Genomic DNA, 18,467 nt, shown 5'->3' with positions numbered 1-18,467 from the left:
GTGTGAGTTTTCCTATGTCTGGTTGCGGTGTTGTGGATGAGGCGGTTATTCAGGTAGTTTGGACTGTCTCCGTATAAAGTCTTAAATAGTAGGCAGTAGAATTTAAATTCTTGCTGGGATCGGAAGCCAGTGCGATTGGAGATATGCTTCTGTAATGTGATAATGTTTCTGTAATGAATAGATGAGTCTTAGAGCTGTGTTTTGGATAGTTTGTAGTTGTTTTGTTATGGTTGTAGGGCATGGAAGGTAGAGGATATTACAGTAGTCAAGTAGGCCTAGTATTAAGGACTGAACTATGAGCTGGAATTGAGTTTTCTCGAAGAATTTCCGAACTTGTCTTAAGTTTCTCATGACTAAGAATGACTTTTGTATTGTTTTATTGATTTGCGGTTGCATGGTGCAGCATCTGTCGATAGTTATTCCTAGCAGTTTTAGGGTGGTTTGTATGGAGTAGTTGATTGCGTTGATTTCAATGTTGGTTATGGTTGGTATTTTGTTGTTTTCTAGGAGGATGAATTTCGTTTTATCTGGGTTCAATTTCAGTTTGTGATCTTTCATCCATGTTGCTATTGATTTTAGTGTTTGGTATATTGTGTTCGTCATGGAGAGGTCAGGTTGATCGAAGGGTATGAGACTGGTAATGTCATCGGCATAGCTATAGGAGGTTATGCCTTGTGAGAGCTGAGGGAGGCTGTATAGAGATTGAAGAGAGTCGGGGATAGAGGGGATCCTTGGGGAACTCCGCAGGGGTTTGACCAAGGTTCAGATTTTTGTTTGTCTGATTTTACTCTATAGGTTCTTGATTTAAGGAATCCTTCAGACCATGTGTATACTTTATCTGTGATACCTATTGTATCCAGGATTTGTAGTAGAATATTATGGTCCACCAAGTCGAATGCAGCGGTAAGGTCTAGTTGTATGAGCATCATTTTTTTTCCTGTGCTGAGATGTTGTCTGGCTCTGTCCAAGAGAGATCCTAGTAGTGTTTCCATGCTGAAGTTGTTTCTGAAGCCGGATTGTGTGGGATGGAGTATGTTATGGTTTTCTAGGTAATTGGAGAGGAATTTGGCAACTAGTCCTATTATTTTGACGGAGAGTGGAATAGAGGCAATGGGTCTGTAGTTGGCTGTTTGGTCTATCGGTCCTTTGGGGTCTTTGAGGATCGGGGTGATGATGATTTCACTGAGGTTGGTAGGGTAGTGGCCATTTATTAGCAAATTTTATCCAGTTTAGAAGAAGAGCGCGGAATTTTGTGCTGGATGTTTTTAGGAGATATGGTGGACAGTTGTTGAGGCCACAGGATGCATGGCTGTATTTTTTGTAGTATTTGTTGAATTTGGCCATTGTATGTTGGGGAATTGAGACCATATTCTATCTGCTGCAGTAGAATCTCTATCTATGGGGAGAATTGTGAATTCGTAAGGATGGGTAGAGGTGTCATTGAGGGTAGCTCTTGCATTGGTAATTTTATTTTGGAAGTGTTCTGCTAATAGAGTGGCTGAGGGGGGTAGCATTGTTAGTGGTCAGGTAGGGTTTGGTGTTGGTTAGGGTTTTTAGAATTTGGAATAGTTTTTTGGTGTCTTGGGTTTCAGTGCCTATTAGGTTGGTGTAGTGTGCTTTTCTCTTGTCCTTTAATTGTGATTTGTATTGTTTGTTGATTTTTTTCCAAGCGGATTTTGTATGATCCGAGTTTGATTTTCTCTCTAGTCGTCTACATTGTCTTTTGAGTTGTAGCAGTTCGGAGAATGATAGAAATAGGCCCATACTGTTTAAAGGCCTAAGATTACACCCTGAATAAAACTGTCAGCTTTTATACAATCTGTTCTTGCTGAGATAAGCAAGTCAAGCAAAGTGAAATGCTGAGAAAGCAAGTCAAGTGGAACTTATTCTTTCACATAGCAACTAACATGGACATCTGCTGAAAGTATCATAAAAATAAGGAAGCAAACATAAGAGGATTAGCACATACCATTGACCAAGAATATAAAATTAACTATTACACAAGGAAAGTCCTGAAATGGGCTGACCCTTACTGGAAAAATTGATGACCTTGATATTAAAATGACATACCGCGCGTGACGCCCTTGTTGTTTACTAAAAATCTAGCTATTTTCCCGACATATGACTCAAGAAAAGTAAAATTGTTAACCAATCAATAAACTGATAAGTAAGATGACGTTTGTGAGTAACCAATAGAAACTGAAAATGTAACATACACAAACGTGGCCTCAGGCTGTCAAAAATGTATTAAAGATAGTCTTTATGATTATGTAGACAGAACAGATACGAGGTTTCGTCAAGCCGGCTTGATGTACCCATCTATGCTCTGTTACTCCATATGCTGAAAGGTTTATTCTTGTAAGCTGTTACTGATTTATTAATAAAATATATATTACTTATACCAAGCATATCGAGTGTCACAAAGTGGTCGCAAACTGCTCAGGACATGATTGTTAACATTAGTGAATCTAGCCCAAAATGACAGTACATAAGCATGGATTAATGAGAGAAAGCCAACATGGATTTACTTAAGGGAAATCTTGCCTCGCCAATCTACTATATTTCTTTGAAGGGGTGAATGAACATGTGGATAAAGGTGAGATGGTTGATGTTCTGTATTTGGCTTTTCAAAAGGCATTTGAGAAAGAACCTCATGAAAGACTTCTGAGGAAATTAGAAAGTCATGGGATAGGAGGTAATGTCCTATTATGGATTAAAAACTGGTTGAAAGAAAAGAGTAGGTTTAAATGGTCAATATTCTCAATGGAGAAGGGTAAATAGTAGGGTTCTCACAAAAATACCTCTCGTTGCAATCTTCAAATTCTCAAGAAAATGGAAACAGTGATGAAATATTCTCTTATTAAACTTATCTCAAACAATCTTGCGCTTAGAAAGATTTCTTCAAAGAAGAGAAGCCTCAGATCCCCGTGCGTTGTCAGTGATTAACTCAACAATCGCACTGGACAGGGAACTAACCTCATCAACTAATGATACCATAAAATGTCTGGACTCTCAAAAAATTCATATAAAGAACTTAGCTTGATTAGGTAGCTCATACCATCAACGATCTCCGGTTTGTGGTGTTTAAGACTTTTAAATCTAGCTGGAGAGGGGGTAATATTGATAAGACTATTACAAGCGGAACAGAGAGCAATTTTTGAGTTGGACACTATCACACCTGCTGTATTGAACCTCAAGATTGACTATCGTCATTTTCTATAATCCTCATACCATTTTATATGTCACTCTATATAATCCACATACCATTGTATATGTACTTTTGGCCATTCCGCCTATAGGCTTATGATGTTATACAGTGGTGCCTCACACAACGAACTTAATCCGTTCCAGGAGCAAGTTTGTTATGTGAAACGTTCGTTGTGTGAAACGCGTTTTCCCATAAGAATACATGTAAAACAAAATAATTCGTTCTGCAGCCCTGTTTTCCCATAAGAATACATGTAAAACAAAATAATTCGTTCTGCAGCCCTACATTTCCCTCCCTCCACCTCACCTTATATGCAGAGTTTGCCAGCTTTCTTTTTCACCCAGCCGCACGCTTTCAAAAAGCTGTGCACGCGCAGCTGCTGAAGTTGATCAATGTTCTCCTCTCCTGCAACTTCCGGTTTCCGGTTGCGTCAGAGGAGAAGATTGAACAACAGAGCATGCGCGCATGTGCTGCTCTTTGAAAGTGTGTGGCTGGCCGAAAAAGAAAGCCGGAAAACTCGGCATCTAAGGTAAGGTGGAGGGAGATGATGGAACACTGCATTCAGACAGGAGGGTGCTGCTGTTCCCGGCTCACATTAGGAAGCGGCGAGAGTAGTTCCGCCCCCCCCCCCGGGCCCCTCGGGCGACTTCGTTGTGTGAAACGAAGTTCGTTATAGGGAGCAAGACAAAAAGTACGTTATGCGCAGCGTTCGCTGTGCGAGGCGTCCGTTATGCGAGGCACCACTGTATCTATATTTTTAGATTCATAAATTCATTTTACCGATGGCTACACTGTCATAATGTGTTTAAATAGATTGATGTTTTAGTTGTACTTGAATGCTATGTCACCCTTTAAGTTTTAGATATTCATTTTTTCATGGGTCTGTCATATAAGTTTTAATTATAAGTTTGGATTTAATTATGTATAAGCTCATAGTCATGTATTAGCTGTAATATGTTTACAATTCTTGATCTGGTCAATCATGTTTTCATCTGTCATACCGTAATTCATTACTACTTTTTTTCCATACATGGTTTCCATCCCGCTTTACAATGCCTCCCTTATTGATTCATTTTTTTGGTGTTTGCTTTTCCACAGCATACGGTCATCAGTTTTGTATTTTCCAATGTGTTTTTGGACAATTTTCAGTTATCACAGATAGATACATAGTTTTCTTTGCATATGTCCACCTATCTTAGTTTCAGTTTATATCCGTTGAGCTATATAGACCTTTAGAATATGTCCACTAATATCATTCCACGTTTCAGACAAGTTTTAGTTTTGACACATATTTGTTACCACGGACCGGTGTCGTGACGTTTTATAAGACTTACTTTTTAGCCAATCGTTTTCATCCATATTTCACTCTTGTTTTTCTTTTTGGATGTGCATCACGGTGTCTTCTCATTGCTATTGGGTTGTACTTGTGACGTATCTTTAAACACATGCTTATCAGCCAATAGTTATGGTCCACGCTTAAAATAGACCATCATTTAGAATCAGAACTACCCGCGGCGTCTTTTTCATTGCTATTGTGAAGTAGATGCTTTCTGACATTCGTTTCACACAGGCGGTTGGTAAGTACATAATTTAGTTTGCTAATGTTTGGAGATTTAATGATATTTTAAATTCACAGTCTTGATACAATTTTATCCCCTTGACGATGTTCTATCCTATTCGCTAATGTAGAAAATTATACTATTAAAGCTTTTACCAATTTGCTACGGCTGCATAAACTTTTTTACATCTTTTTAAAAAAAATAAGTTTTGATTGTATCAATTTTAGTACTACTGCAGAAAAGTCACCCTTTATTATTTGTCATATTTTCACTTTTTATCTTTTTCATTTTTATTTTCATCACTACGCACAAAGTTTTACCTGTTACTGTAGTCCGCTGCGGTGCCCTTTTTAATGCTATTGTGACGCACATCGCTTTTTTAATATTCGTCTCATACTGATACTCATCCAGCTTGAGATGTTTGAGTTCTTATGAAATTTTTATCCATTGCTCTATATATTTTTTAACTGATCCGTTTAGGACACTTCATATCAATGCCTCAATTGATTCGCTAAGACAGTATAAATTTATCCTTACCTCTTTAATATTTACTTATTTATTCTATTTCTAAAGAAAGGTCACAATTAAAATAGCTTGGCACCTTTTTTTGAGACATTACTATGACATTGTAACATTATTATGTGCATAGGATTTTAACTATAGGTACTAGTCAAATATATGTTATTGTTAGCTAGTTTATGTTTGAACCATTGGAGCTTATTCTTTTATAATGTTTTTTAAGATCCATGCAATTATCCCTTTTGCATCAAAAACTGTTATATGGTGATTAAATCTAACATTATCATTTAAGCATGTTTGTATACATAATTTGAACTTTTTAAACTCCAAATTATTAATAGATTTTATGATCTGTCAGAAATAAAATATCATGTTTTATTATATTTTTTAGTTTAATATTATGGGCCTAATATGGTCCACCATGTACTTAATTTTCATACAGGCATTAATGTCTAGCTGCTACTGTTTACATCAGTATATAATAATATGTTTTCTAAAATTGGTGTTGATTGTACCTTATGTTATCTTATTTGGAGTTAATTTGACCTTATGTTCCTTTTATGATAGTTTATTATCTCTCTTTTGCGGTTTGTTTTATACCTTACCCACCATGGTAGGTCTCTTTTTTAGTCATTTTCCATTTACACATCACTACTTCACTTATATAGTCATAATTTTAAGTATGAGATTAGCATGATGCACTATTATAGTTTCATTCTTTCTATGTTTTTTTTTTGTTTTGATTTACTCAGTGACACTCTTTTCACATTATGTTCTGCATGTTTCACCTTTATCTATTTTTTTACAGTATATCCCCCAGATTCAGAAAGGGGTGCAAAAAGAGTCGAACAAAAGGCCCGGCGTGGATAACTAAAATAGTGAAGGAAGCGATAGGCAATAAAAAAAATTCATTCAGGAAATGGAAAAAGGACAAAACTGAGGGGAACTGGAAAGAGCACAGGAAGTATCAAAAAGAATGTCACCGAGTGGTTCGAAAAGCCAAGAGAGAGGCTAGCCAGGGAAGCACGAAATTTCAAACCGTTCTTTAGATATGTTAAAGCAGTGGTCTCAAACTTGCGGCCCGCCAGGTACTAGTTTGAGGCCCTCGGTATGTTTATCTTAATCACAAAAGTAAAATAAAACAAACAGTTTCTTGATCATATGCCTCTTTAGCTATAAATGACAATATTATTATTAAGACTTAGCCAAAAGGAAAGATTTATAAACTATAAAGAGTTTTACCTCATACAAAATTATCATTTCTTTAATAAGACATTAACTATTTTTTCTGAGGCCCTCCAAGTACCTACAAATCCAAAATGTGGCCCTGCAAAGGGTTTGAGTTTGAGACCCCTGCGTTAAAGGGAAGCAACTGGCTAGGAAGGAGGTGGGACCACTGGATGACGGAGACAGGAAGGGAGTGGTGAAGGAGGAGAAAGAAGTGGCAGAAAGACTTAACATGTTCTTTTCGTCTGTATTCACAAACGAAGACACATCCAACATACCGGAACCTGAGCAATTCTTCAATGGAAACCAAGCAGAAAAATTAACATCCATGGAAGTGAGCCTTGAAGATGTACGCAGGCAGCTAGAAAAACTAAAAACTGACAAATTCCTGGGTCCGAACAGAATCCATCCAAGGGTTCTGAAGGAGGAATTAAAGGAGGAGATAACGAAACTACTGCAGCAAATTTGCAATCTATCCCTGTAAACAGGCGTGATCCCGGAGGACTGGAAGATAGCCAACGTTACGCCCATCTTTAAAAAGGGATCAAGAGGTGACCCGGGAAACTACAGACTGGTGAGTCTGACCTCGGTTCCGGGGAAAATGGCGGAAGCACTGATAAAAGAAAACACCGATGAACATTTTGAAAGAAACGAACTTCTGATAACCAGCCAACATGGTTTCTGCAAGGGGAGATCGTGCCTAACGAACTTATTGCACTTCTTCGAAGGAATTAACAAACAGATGGACAAAGGAGACCCCATAGACATCATATATTTAGATTTCCAAAAAGCCTTTCACAAGGTGCCTCATGAACGCCTACTCCGGAAACTGAAGAACCATGGGGTGGAAGGAGACGTACATAGATGGATCAGAAACTGGTTAGCGGGTAGGAAACAGAGGGTAGGAGTGAAGGGCCAATACTCAGACTAGAGGAGGGTCACGAGTGGGGTCCCGCAGGGCTCGGTGCTCGGGCTGCTGCTATTTCATATATTCATAAATGATCTAGAAACATGGATGAAGTGCGAAATAATAAAATTTGCAGACGACACCAAACTATTTAGTGGAGCTCGGACTAAAGAGGACTGCGAAGAATTGCAAAGGGACTTGAACAAACTAGGGGAATGGATGACGAGATGGCAGATGAAGTTCAATGTTGAGAAATGTAAAGTATTACATGTGGGAAACAAAAACCCGAGGTACAACTATACGATGGGAGGGATGTTATTAAATGAGAGTACCCAAGAAAGGGACTTGGGGGTAATGGTGGACATGACAATGAAGCCGACCGCACAGTGTGCAGCAGCCGCTAAGAAGGCAAATAGAATGCTAGGCATAATCAAGAAGGGTATTACAACCAGAACGAAAGAAGTTATCCTGCCGTTGTATCGGGCGATGGTGTGTCCACATCTGGAGTACTGCGTCCAATATTGGTCGCCGTACCTTAAGAAGGATATGGCGTTACTCGAGAGGGTTCAGAGGAGAGCGACGCGTCTGATAAAGGGGATGGAAAACCTTTCATACGCTGAGAGATTGGAGAAACTGGGTCTCTCTTCCCTGGAGAAGAGGAGACTTAGAGGGGATATGATAGAGACTTACAAGATCATGAAGGGCATAGAGAGAGTAGAAAGGGACAGATTCTTCAAACTTTCGAATAATAAAAGAACAAGAGGGCATTCAGAAAAGTTGAAAGGGGACAGATTCAAAACAAATGCTAGGAAGTTCTTCTTTACCCAACGTGTGGTGGACACCTGGAATGCGCTTCCAGAGAGCTTAATAGGGCAGAGTACGGTACTGGGGTTCAAGAAAGGATTGGATAATTTCCTGCTGGAAAAGGGGATAGAGGGGTATAGATAGAGGATTACTGCACAGGTCCTGGACCTGTTGGGCCGCCGCATGAGCAGACTGCTGGGCACGATGGACCTCAGGTCTGACCCAGCAGAGGTATTGCTTATGTTCTTATGTATTATTAATATCACTTCATATCCACATAGGGATTCTGGTCTCCTCTTTTCTTTTATATATATATTGTGCAACACACTTTCACCTGATATGCAAACTTCATATCTACATAGGTATACTGGTTTTGATCTACACTTTGTCACACATTATCACTCGATTATTATGTCACATCTTCACATTTTTGTATGGTACACATCTATTATCACTATGTCACACTATTTTGATCTGTCATGTCTAAACATTTATTATATCGTATTAGAATTAATATTTATATTCATTAGGACCCCTGAGGAAGGCGTGTTATCCGAAACACGGACCGTGTCGGGTCCCTTGGTTGGTAAATAGATGGTATATTCACTGCATTATTTTTGGATCAATAAACAACGCCTGCATCTTGTACATATCTGCAGTTTGTGTTCTGTTGTGTTTTGATTTTTGAGAGTCCAGACATTTTATGGTATCATTAGGCAGGAGGGGGAGAGTGCTGATGAGGTTAGTTCCCTGTCCAGTGCGGTTGTTCAGTTAAGCACTGACAACGCACGGGGATCTGAGGTCTCTCCTCTTTGAAGAAATTTTTCTAAGCGCAAGATTATTTGAGATAAGTTTAATAAGAGAATATTTCATCACTGTTTCCATTTTCTTGAGAATTTGAAGATTGTAACGAGAGGTATTTTTGTGAGTTTACAATTGATCTCTGTATCCTATATATACATAGTTTTAAATAGTAGGGTTCCTCAGGGGTCTGTGCTGGGACTTCTGCTTTTTAACATATTTAGCAATGATCTAGAGATGTGAATAACTAGTGAGATAATTACCGTATTTTCACGGATATAACGCGCGCGTTATACGTGATTTTACGTACCGCGCATACCCCTCGCGCGGTATATGCCTGAGCGCGGTATACAAAAGTTTTTAAACATAGTTCCCACCCCCGCCCGACGCCCGATTCACCCCCCCAGCAGGACCGCTCGCACCCCCACCCCGAACGACCGCTCGCACGCGCTCCCACCCGCACCCGCATCCACGATCGGAGCAAGAGGGAGCCCAAGCCCTCTTGCCCGGCCGACTCCCCGACGTCCGATACATCCCCCCCCCCCGGCAGGACCACTCGCACCCTCACCCCGAAGGACCGCCGACTCCCCAACAATATCGGGCCAGGAGGGAGCCCAAACCCTCCTGGCCACGGCGACCCCCTAACCCCACCCCGCACTACATTACGGGCAGGAGGGATCCCAGGCCCTCCTGCCCTCGACGCAAACCCCCCCCCCCCAACGACCGCCCCCCCCCCAAGACCCTCCGCCCGTCCCCCAGCCGACCCGCGACCCCCCTGGCCGACCCCCACGACACCCCCACCCGCCTTCCCCGTACTTTGTGTAGTTGGGCCAGAAGGGAGCCCAAACCCTCCTGGCCACGGCGACCCCCTAACCCCACCCCGCACTACATTACGGGCAGGAGGGATCCCAGGCCCTCCTGCCCTCGACGCAAACCCCCCTCCCTCCAACGACCGCCCCCCCCCAAGAACCTCCGACCGACCCGCGACCCCCCTGGCCGACCCCCCCACCCCCCTTCCCCGTACCTTTGGAAGTTGGCCGGACAGACGGGAGCCAAACCCGCCTGTCCGGCAGGCAGCCAACGAAGGAATGAGGCCGGATTGGCCCATCCGTCCTAAAGCTCCGCCTACTGGTGGGGCCTAAGGCGCGTGGGCCAATCAGAATAGGCCCTGGAGCCTTAGGTCCCACCTGGGGGCGCGGCCTGAGACACATGGTCGGGTTTGGCCCATGTGCCTCAGGCCGCGCCCCCAGGTGGGACCTAAGGCTCCAGGGCCTATTCTGATTGGCCCACGCGCCTTAGGCCCCACCAGTAGGCGGAGCTTTAGGACGGATGGGCCAATCCGGCCTCATTCCTTCGTTGGCTGCCTGCCGGACAGGCGGGTTTGGCTCCCGTCTGTCCGGCCAACTTCCAAAGGTACGGGGAAGGGGGGTGGGGGGGTCGGCCAGGGGGGTCGCGGGTCGGTCGGAGGTTCTTGGGGGGGGGCGGTCGTTGGAGGGAGGGGGGTTTGCGTCGAGGGCAGGAGGGCCTGGGATCCCTCCTGCCCGTAATGTAGTGCGGGGTGGGGTTAGGGGGTCGCCGTGGCCAGGAGGGTTTGGGCTCCCTTCTGGCCCAACTACACAAAGTACGGGGAAGGCGGGTGGGGGTGTCGTGGGGGTCGGCCAGGGGGGTCGCGGGTCGGCTGGGGGACGGGCGGAGGTTCTTGGGGGGGGGGCGGTCGTTGGGGGGAGGGGGTTTGCGTCGAGGGCAGGAGGGCCTGGGATCCCTCCTGCCCGTAATGTAGTGCGGGGTGGGGTTAGGGGGTCGCCGTGGCCAGGAGGATTTGGGCTCCCTCCTGGCCCAATATTGTCGGGGAGTCGGCGGTCCTTCGGGGTGGGGGTGCGAGTGGTCCTGCCGAGGGGGGAGAAGAATCGGACGTCGAGGGGGGGCATCAGGCTTTCAGGATGGGGACAGGACTTCAAGGGGGGACAGGCAGACCTTCAAGGGGGGACAGGCAGACCTTCAAGGGGGGACAGGACTTCAAGGGGGACAGGCACGGAGAGGCGGGGCAGTGCACCGAAAGTCAGGGCGGGTGAACGGTGAGTCGGGGCAACCAGAGGAGAGTCGGGGCAGTGCACCGAAAGTCAGGGTGAGTCGGGGCAACCAGAGGAGAGTCGGGGAGGGCGAAAGGAGAATCGGGGTGGCCAGAGGAGAGTCGGGGAGAGCGAAAGGAGAGTCGGGGTGGCCAGAGGAGAGTCGGGCAGCATGCGCGTTATATGCCTGAGCGCGGTATAGAAAAGTTTTTGTACATATCATCGTGATTTCTGCGCGCTATACCCCTGTGCGCGTTTTACAATGGTGCGCGTTATATCCGCGAAAATACGGTAAATTTGCTTTAGAGTTGCATTAAAGTTGTTAAATGGCAAGAGGATTGTGAAAACTAGCAAGAGGACTTTGGGAGACTGGGCATCCAAATGGCAAATGACATTTAATGTGAGCAAGTGCAAAGTAATGCATGTGGGAAAGAGGAACCCAAACCATAGCTACATGATGCAAGGTTCTGTTTGGAGTCACTGCCCAGGAAAAGGATCTAGGTGTCATTGTTGAGGATATGTTGAAACCCTCAGCTCAGTGTGCGGCTAAGAAAGCAAATAGAATGTTAGGAATTATCAGGAAAGGAATGATAAAACAAAGATGAAAATGTTATAATGCCCTTGTATCACCCTATGGTATGGCCGTACCTTGAATACTGTGTGCAGTTCTTGTTGCCATGTCTCAAAAAAGTTATAGTCAACTTAGAAAAGGTACAGAGAAGGATGATGAAAATGATAAATGGAATGGGATGACTTCTCTATGAGGAAAGGCTAGGGCTCTTCAGCTTGGAGAAGAGATGGCTCAGGGGTGATATGATAAAGATCTATAAAATACTGAGTGGAGTGGAAAGGGTAAATATGAATCGCTTGTTCACTCCCTCCAAAAATATTAGGACTGGGGGGCATGTGAAGAAGCTACTAAGTAGTAAATTTAAAACACATCAGAGAAAATATTTCTTCACACAACATGTAATTTTTGGAATTTGTTGCCGGAGAATGTAGGAAAATCAGTTAGCTTAGCAGAGTTTGGATAATATCCTAAAAGAGAAGTCCATAGGCCATTATTAAGATGGCTTGGGGAAATCCACTGCTTATTCCTAGAATAAGCTCCATAAAATCTGTTTAACAACTTGATGGAATGAGGTACTTTGGCCCTGGGTTGGCCACTGTTGGAAATAGTATACTGGGCTTGATGGACCTTTGGTCTGCCCCAGTATGGCAATTCTTATGTTCTTATGTTAAAGAAGGAGGAGCAGAAGCAGCTGTGCCTTCGCCTTGTTGCTCAGCACAAAAAGACCTATCCAATTTGCTTCAAATCCATGCTGATGAATACTGACTGAATGCAGTTCAGCATTTGCACTAGTGCTGCCCAGTTCACGAATTGATTCAATATTTTTTTTAAATTGGCATCCTGATTTGATGACTGACCCTTCTCCCGTGCCTTCCTAAAGCAAGAGCGGCAGCGCTGCCTCTTGCTGGCCGTCCATTTCCGCTCCTGCTTGAGGGGGGAGGGTAAGTCAGAAAGGCCTGCATCTTCCCCCCAGCTTCCCCGTTCTTACCTTAAGGCTAATACGACAGCCTGCAGGATTGCTGGTGCTATAGTGATCCCTGTAGCTGCCCATTATTCTCAGCGATGCGTTCTCTCTGCTATGGTCCTGCCCCTGCTCTGACGTCGGGGACAGGATTGTGGCAGAGGAAGACGGGCAGCTGCAGGGATTGCTATAACATCAGCGATCCTGCAGGCTGCCGTATTAGCCTTAAGGTAAGAGTGGGGAAGCTATGGGAAGATGCAGGCTTGCGGATGGAGCGGGCCTTCGTGGCGGGGAGGAGGAGGAAGAGTGCCTTTGTGGGGGGAGCAGGCCTTTGTGGCGGGGAGGAGGAGGAAGAGTGCTTTCGACGGGGGGGCAGGCCTTTGCGGGGGGGGGGGGGGAGGAGGAGAAAGAGTGCCTTCGCGGCAGGAGGCAGGCCTGTGCAGAGGGAGCAGGAGGAATGAGTAAGAGAGGGGAGGGGAGATGCCAGACTTGGGGTGAAGTGAAGGGAAGAAAGAGACCAAACCAAAAAGAAGGGGAGGAAAGCAGAGGAGAGGTGCTAGACTAATGGAGAGAGGGAGAGAAAAATACAAGACCACAAGGGGAAGGGTACAAGAGGGACAGATAATGTAATTTAATGTAATGTAATTTATTTCTTATATACCGCTAAACTCCGTTAGGATTCTAAGCGGTTTACAGAAAAATAGACAATAGGGTGCACTAAAATTATAAGTAAAATAGGTACTTAAAAATTCCCTTACTGTCCCAAAGGCTCACAATCTAACTAAAGTACCTGGAAAAATGACAATTAGTAGAGTAATAAAGAAATAAAATAGAGAATAGATGAGAAAAATAAGAAAATAAACATTCTAATAAGATTACAATGATCTAAAGGACTTTGAAAGGTTGAAAAAAGAGGGGAGATAAGAATAGATGCAGAGAGAGAACCGTTGAAGCAATAGAATTCTGGAGAAATTTAAATGAAATTTGAATGATAAAATAAAACAAAATAAGTGGTAAAACAATACTACTCCAAAGTAGGTGGGCAGGGTGCAGGATGGCAGGAGAGATAGTAGGAGAAAGCCTGTACCTGGGGAAGGCGATACAGGAGGGAGGTAAGGAAGAGAGAAAGAAGAAGCTGGATATGGGGAGAGATAAGATGCTGGGCATGGAGGGAGCATAGGAATAGGGACACAAGGGGGACAGTGCTGGAGAGGAGAATAGGGACAGGGACACAGAAAAGAGATGCTGGATGAAAGGGTAGTTGAGAAAAGGAGAGATGGTGGATGGTGGGAGTCCATCGCTGCAGCTGCGGTGGATGGAGATGAACAATAGGAAAGATGTCAGACCTTCGGGCAAAGTAAGGGAAACAGAAGGAGAGGACAGAGATGGAAGATGGATGGTTAGCACGGAGAAAGAAGAAAGAAAGAGAGCCTGATCAAAAGACAACCAGACCAACATGGAACAGCATGATTTGAAAAATGACCAGACAACAAAAGGTAGGAAAAACAATTTTATTTTCTGTTTTGTGATTACAATATGTCAGATTTGAAATGTGTATCCTTCCAGAGCTGGTGTTAGACTGCGAATGTGAGCTAGGATTTAACAGGATTTTATACCCTTGTTAACGTTACCCTTTATTTTATGTACATTTTAGAAATTTATTTTATTATGTGTACATCGCTTAGTAATTGTAATAGGCGATTAATCAAATAACAAATAAACTTGAAACAGAGAGAGGAAAAGTATTTTTTGTTTGTTTATTTTGTTTACACCACAGCACCAGTGTGGTTAGGAGAAGGCAAAGGGGGTGAAGAGGCTATAAAATAAACCCACCAGGATGTTTGGAAAAAACACCCAATTGGACAGGAAAATCAAATCGAAAAATCGATTCAATAGGCTGAATTGAATCAAAATTTTTTTCCCTGAATCGGGCAGCACTAATTCACACGCAACATTTTGTATTTACTTTGGAATAATGACATTAATTACCTATCATCACTGAACATTGAACAGTGCATAATAAATCATTAGGCTAACAAACTTTTCAGCTGTAAGTAACACAGTATGTATTTCAACCTCTTTCCATGTGTTCAGGTTTAGATGGAAAATTAATATAAATTCTGTACTTGAATTTTATATATTAAAAATTTGTTGAGCGACCTTTTAACTGTTCACCAGAAGGCTTATAATTTGGCTTTCTTAACAGTGGTCAGACATAGAACAAAAATAGACTTGTGGAGGTCATGTCCCATGAACTTGATTTTTTTTTTTTTTTTTGGACCACCCTAAGGCACATTATTTGATTGTGATATGTTGCATTTTCTTTCATTTTTCCTTTGCTTGACATTTTGTTATTTTACAGTTGTGGCAATTTATGACTACACTAAAGACAAGGAGGATGAGCTCTCCTTCCAGGAAGGAGCCATCATCTACGTCATTAAGAAGAATGACGATGGCTGGTACGAAGGTGTAATGAATGGAGTGACGGGCCTTTTCCCTGGGAACTATGTGGAATCCATCATGCACTACTCAGAGTGAAAACCCCAGGGGTGCACGTCAATTAATAAGAGCCTGATAGGGTTCACCCACTTTATGCCAATCTTGGGGGGGAGGGGGAATGGGAGCCACCAAAGTGAACTGATTGAAGAATAATGATTTAAAGAAAAACATGGTTTTCATGATTTAAAGAAGTGATACAAATTGTTTGAACAAATGATCTTCCTGCTGCTGTCAGCAGCTACACAACTATTCATCGTATAAAGTTGATTGGTCGAATAAAATGATTTTTTAACAGATGGACTGGGGATGCAAGGAATGATGGCACATTAGTATTGTCATATTTAGACTGGTACTTTTTTTGGAAGAAGAACAAATCTGAAATCGTATCAGGAGCAAACTGCACATAGTGGACTAACTCCTAGCATTGGGAACTCCAGATTGACAGTGCTTGGGAGTTAACCTGACCAGTTAATGGATGTTACCCTTTCTTCCTGCACACAGATTCACTTGCAATTGGATTTTCAAGGCAGCTGAAAGAGTTAATTTTTAGACATATGTAAGTTTGTTACAGCTTTTGCTGTGAGCAAACAAGACCAACACAGTTTGGATTCATTTTTCATGGGTATCTATCCTTTCTAAGAACAGTGTAGCAAAATGTAGGTGAGAAGTCAGGATTTCAGTGTATTGTGGACAGTGAATGCACTGGTTTCCTGACTTGCTTACACCAAAGAATTATGACATAAAATTCAGTCTGTAGGTACAGCAGCAATCCTGGCCACTTTTCATTATAGATGCAGTCCTTTTTATGACTGCAAAATTTGAAATCATTGGTCAAACTGCTTATACAGTATCATTTGCTGTAGTCACTAAATATTTAGGAAAAGTGCTGCTGTAAAAGTTGATTATATAATAAGCCCTTTTCTGGATCCTTTTACAATAGGATATTTTCTAACACATAAGCTAAACTATGAGTGAGTGAGTAATCGCTTCCAGTTTCCTTCTATCCTAAATTGTGCACACAGCAGTAAAGGGTTGTCCTGTACTTTGTACTGGCTCATGAACAGAATAAAAATATGCACAGTAACTCAGGCCTCTGAAAGTATTAACAATGTATGCAAAAATCAATCGTACATAGATTTCTAAACAAGGTATACCCTGCTGTTGGGTCTTCAGGATATCTGCAATGTATAGGTTCATACACTGCTTCAGTAGCATGCATTGTAGATAGCCTGGACAGATTTGGGAACTGATGATCTAGAAGCAGTTGAGAGAGAGTACAACATTGGTTTTGGAAGTCAAATAAGCTGAATTTAATCAAATGAAAACTGTAGATTAGTTAGCTGCTAAATTGCACTGGGACACAAAAGGCAATTGTTGATTGTAAATCCCAGTAAACATGCTTTTTTCTGTTTATTAGCAAAATAAGTTAATGTGAATAAAAGGGATGAGTCCATTTGTCACATCTTGCTGGTGACACTTCAGAAGAATGATCAGATGCAGAAAACTGTATAAGTGAAATGACTGCTCATCCACTATATTTGGCTTTCAGTCCTAGAGATTTCTGTATTGTAATGCTACTTGCTTTCACACTTTCTACACAGACAGTTTTCCAGATCATTTCATTGATTTTGTTTTTGATCCTTGTTTGTATTTTTATTTTTAAGAAATTGGTCATAAAACCAGCACTGAAGCCAAATAAGTAGATAGGAACTTTGCAAATAACCTTTGGTATAGTTTACCATATTTTCATCAAGGTTGCTTTTATTTTTAAAAATAACTACATATGGTCTACAGCTTTGACAAGGGGAGAGGGAGTGAGAGATGCTAGTCTGAACTGACCAATCCTATGGTTTTTCCTGTGAGCTGTAAAGGGAGACATTTTCTAGGTTTAGAATAAATTTGCCATATACGTGTGTGGTGTGTATTTCCACCAAACTCAAATGCACAGAAAGAAGCACTTCTATGTGGAAGTAATTTAGGAGCGCTTTCACTTTTAATAACAAGTGTACATTTTTTTTTCATCTTCTAGAATGGCTTTGGAGGGGGTTTGTCAGTTCTTGCTGATTTTCTGTCTTACTGTGCAGATCTAATGTAAAGAAAATTGAGTTTTAAGCTTATTTTTTAGTTAGTACAATTTTGAGTTCTGTGGACCATCAAAGCCTAAAATAATTGGAGCCACTTTTTAAAATATGTGTAATAGTACATAGATTGCATGCTGTTAATAAAGATAGTGAGAGTAGTGTTTCTAATTTTCATTTACTGTTCCCCCTCCCTAATTTTTTATGTTTTTAAAAAAATATGTATAAAAGAATGGGAGAAAGAAAAAAAGCCACAAAAGAAACACATAGAAAACACTTAGGGCTCCTTTTACAAAGCTGTAGTTGCGATTTCTGCATGGGAAATGTGATGCAGCCCATTTAATTCCTGTGGGCTGTGTTACTTTTGCTGCACCGAGAATTGCTACTGTGATTTTGTAAAAGGGACCCTTAGCTTCTTGTATTCACAAAAATGCACAAAGTTTCTTCAGTGTTCTTATACTGCCAACTATCATGGAGTCAGTATTAGTATTTATAAAATACTTAGAATGTTCAGCTACAGGAACTGCTTATGTTATTCATTCTAAGACTTTATTCTGTATACAGATATCTTGCACAGTGTGACATTTACATACTGCGCCAGAGTAAGATAGATATATACTTATTGGCTTCATAAGGTTGACCACATGATAGATTTATAAGAAATGCTACTTCTGATGTCAGAGTATCTGATACTGAATGACTGAAGAACAAGAAATGTTTACTAGATAATGGCACAAAACACTTCCTTGGTTGTAAGTTATTCAGATAGAATAGGACTTTTCCAGTGCAATAAGTATATCATTCTGGACTAGTGGGCTATTTCCCATGTGCTGCAAGCCTGTGCAGAAGGAATCCATTCCGGATTTTTTCTATAACCTTCCTTCTTCACTGAGAGCTTTACTGCCGTCTACAGTTTTTTCCCTTCTGAACGCAAGCCAGAAGATTTGTTTGATTTTTCAGTGTTTGGAGCTTCCCTGTTTGTGAGTCCAACTCTGAACCAGCAGTGGTCTGCAGCTGACAGGCAAATCCCTTGTGGTACCTGTTGGCCAGTCTGCAGAGGTCCAATAGATGAGAGCAGAGCATGTCTGGTCTTCAAAACCCACTTTATTAGCAACCAAACATAAAATCCATGCACACAATAGTCTTGTCAATTATAAACACATGAAGCAGATCATGGACTCGAGATGGACCGTGTTTTGGCTAGACAACCTGCATCAGGAATCCCCAAACAGGTAAATGACAATCCAAAATTGTGAGTCAAATC

The 18,467-nt window shown here is 42.1% G+C and overlaps 1 protein-coding gene across 9 annotated transcripts in view; it reads left to right on the top strand.

The window, feature by feature from the left end:
- ABI2 (abl interactor 2) overlaps window positions 1-18,467 on the top strand; it is a 319,399-nt gene that overhangs the window by 294,752 nt on the left and 6,180 nt on the right. For 8 of the 9 annotated variants that reach the window (XM_033946880.1, XM_033946879.1, XM_033946877.1 and 5 more), the window contains one exon: window positions 14,989-16,742. The exons of the other annotated variant lie outside the window; for it this stretch is intronic. In XM_033946880.1, the coding sequence (XP_033802771.1) occupies window positions 14,989-15,164 (176 nt within the window). In that variant the 3' untranslated portion in view covers window positions 15,165-16,742. Of the gene's footprint in view, window positions 1-14,988; window positions 16,743-18,467 lie in introns of those variants that run through there. 9 annotated transcript variants of the gene reach the window in all.

Source organism: Geotrypetes seraphini, chromosome 5 (genome assembly GCF_902459505.1).
Source record: "Geotrypetes seraphini chromosome 5, aGeoSer1.1, whole genome shotgun sequence".
NCBI classification, from domain to species: Eukaryota; Metazoa; Chordata; class Amphibia; order Gymnophiona; family Dermophiidae; genus Geotrypetes; species Geotrypetes seraphini.
The sequence above is the reverse complement of the archived record's forward strand: the minus strand, read 5'-3'. Positions and strand labels throughout refer to the sequence as shown.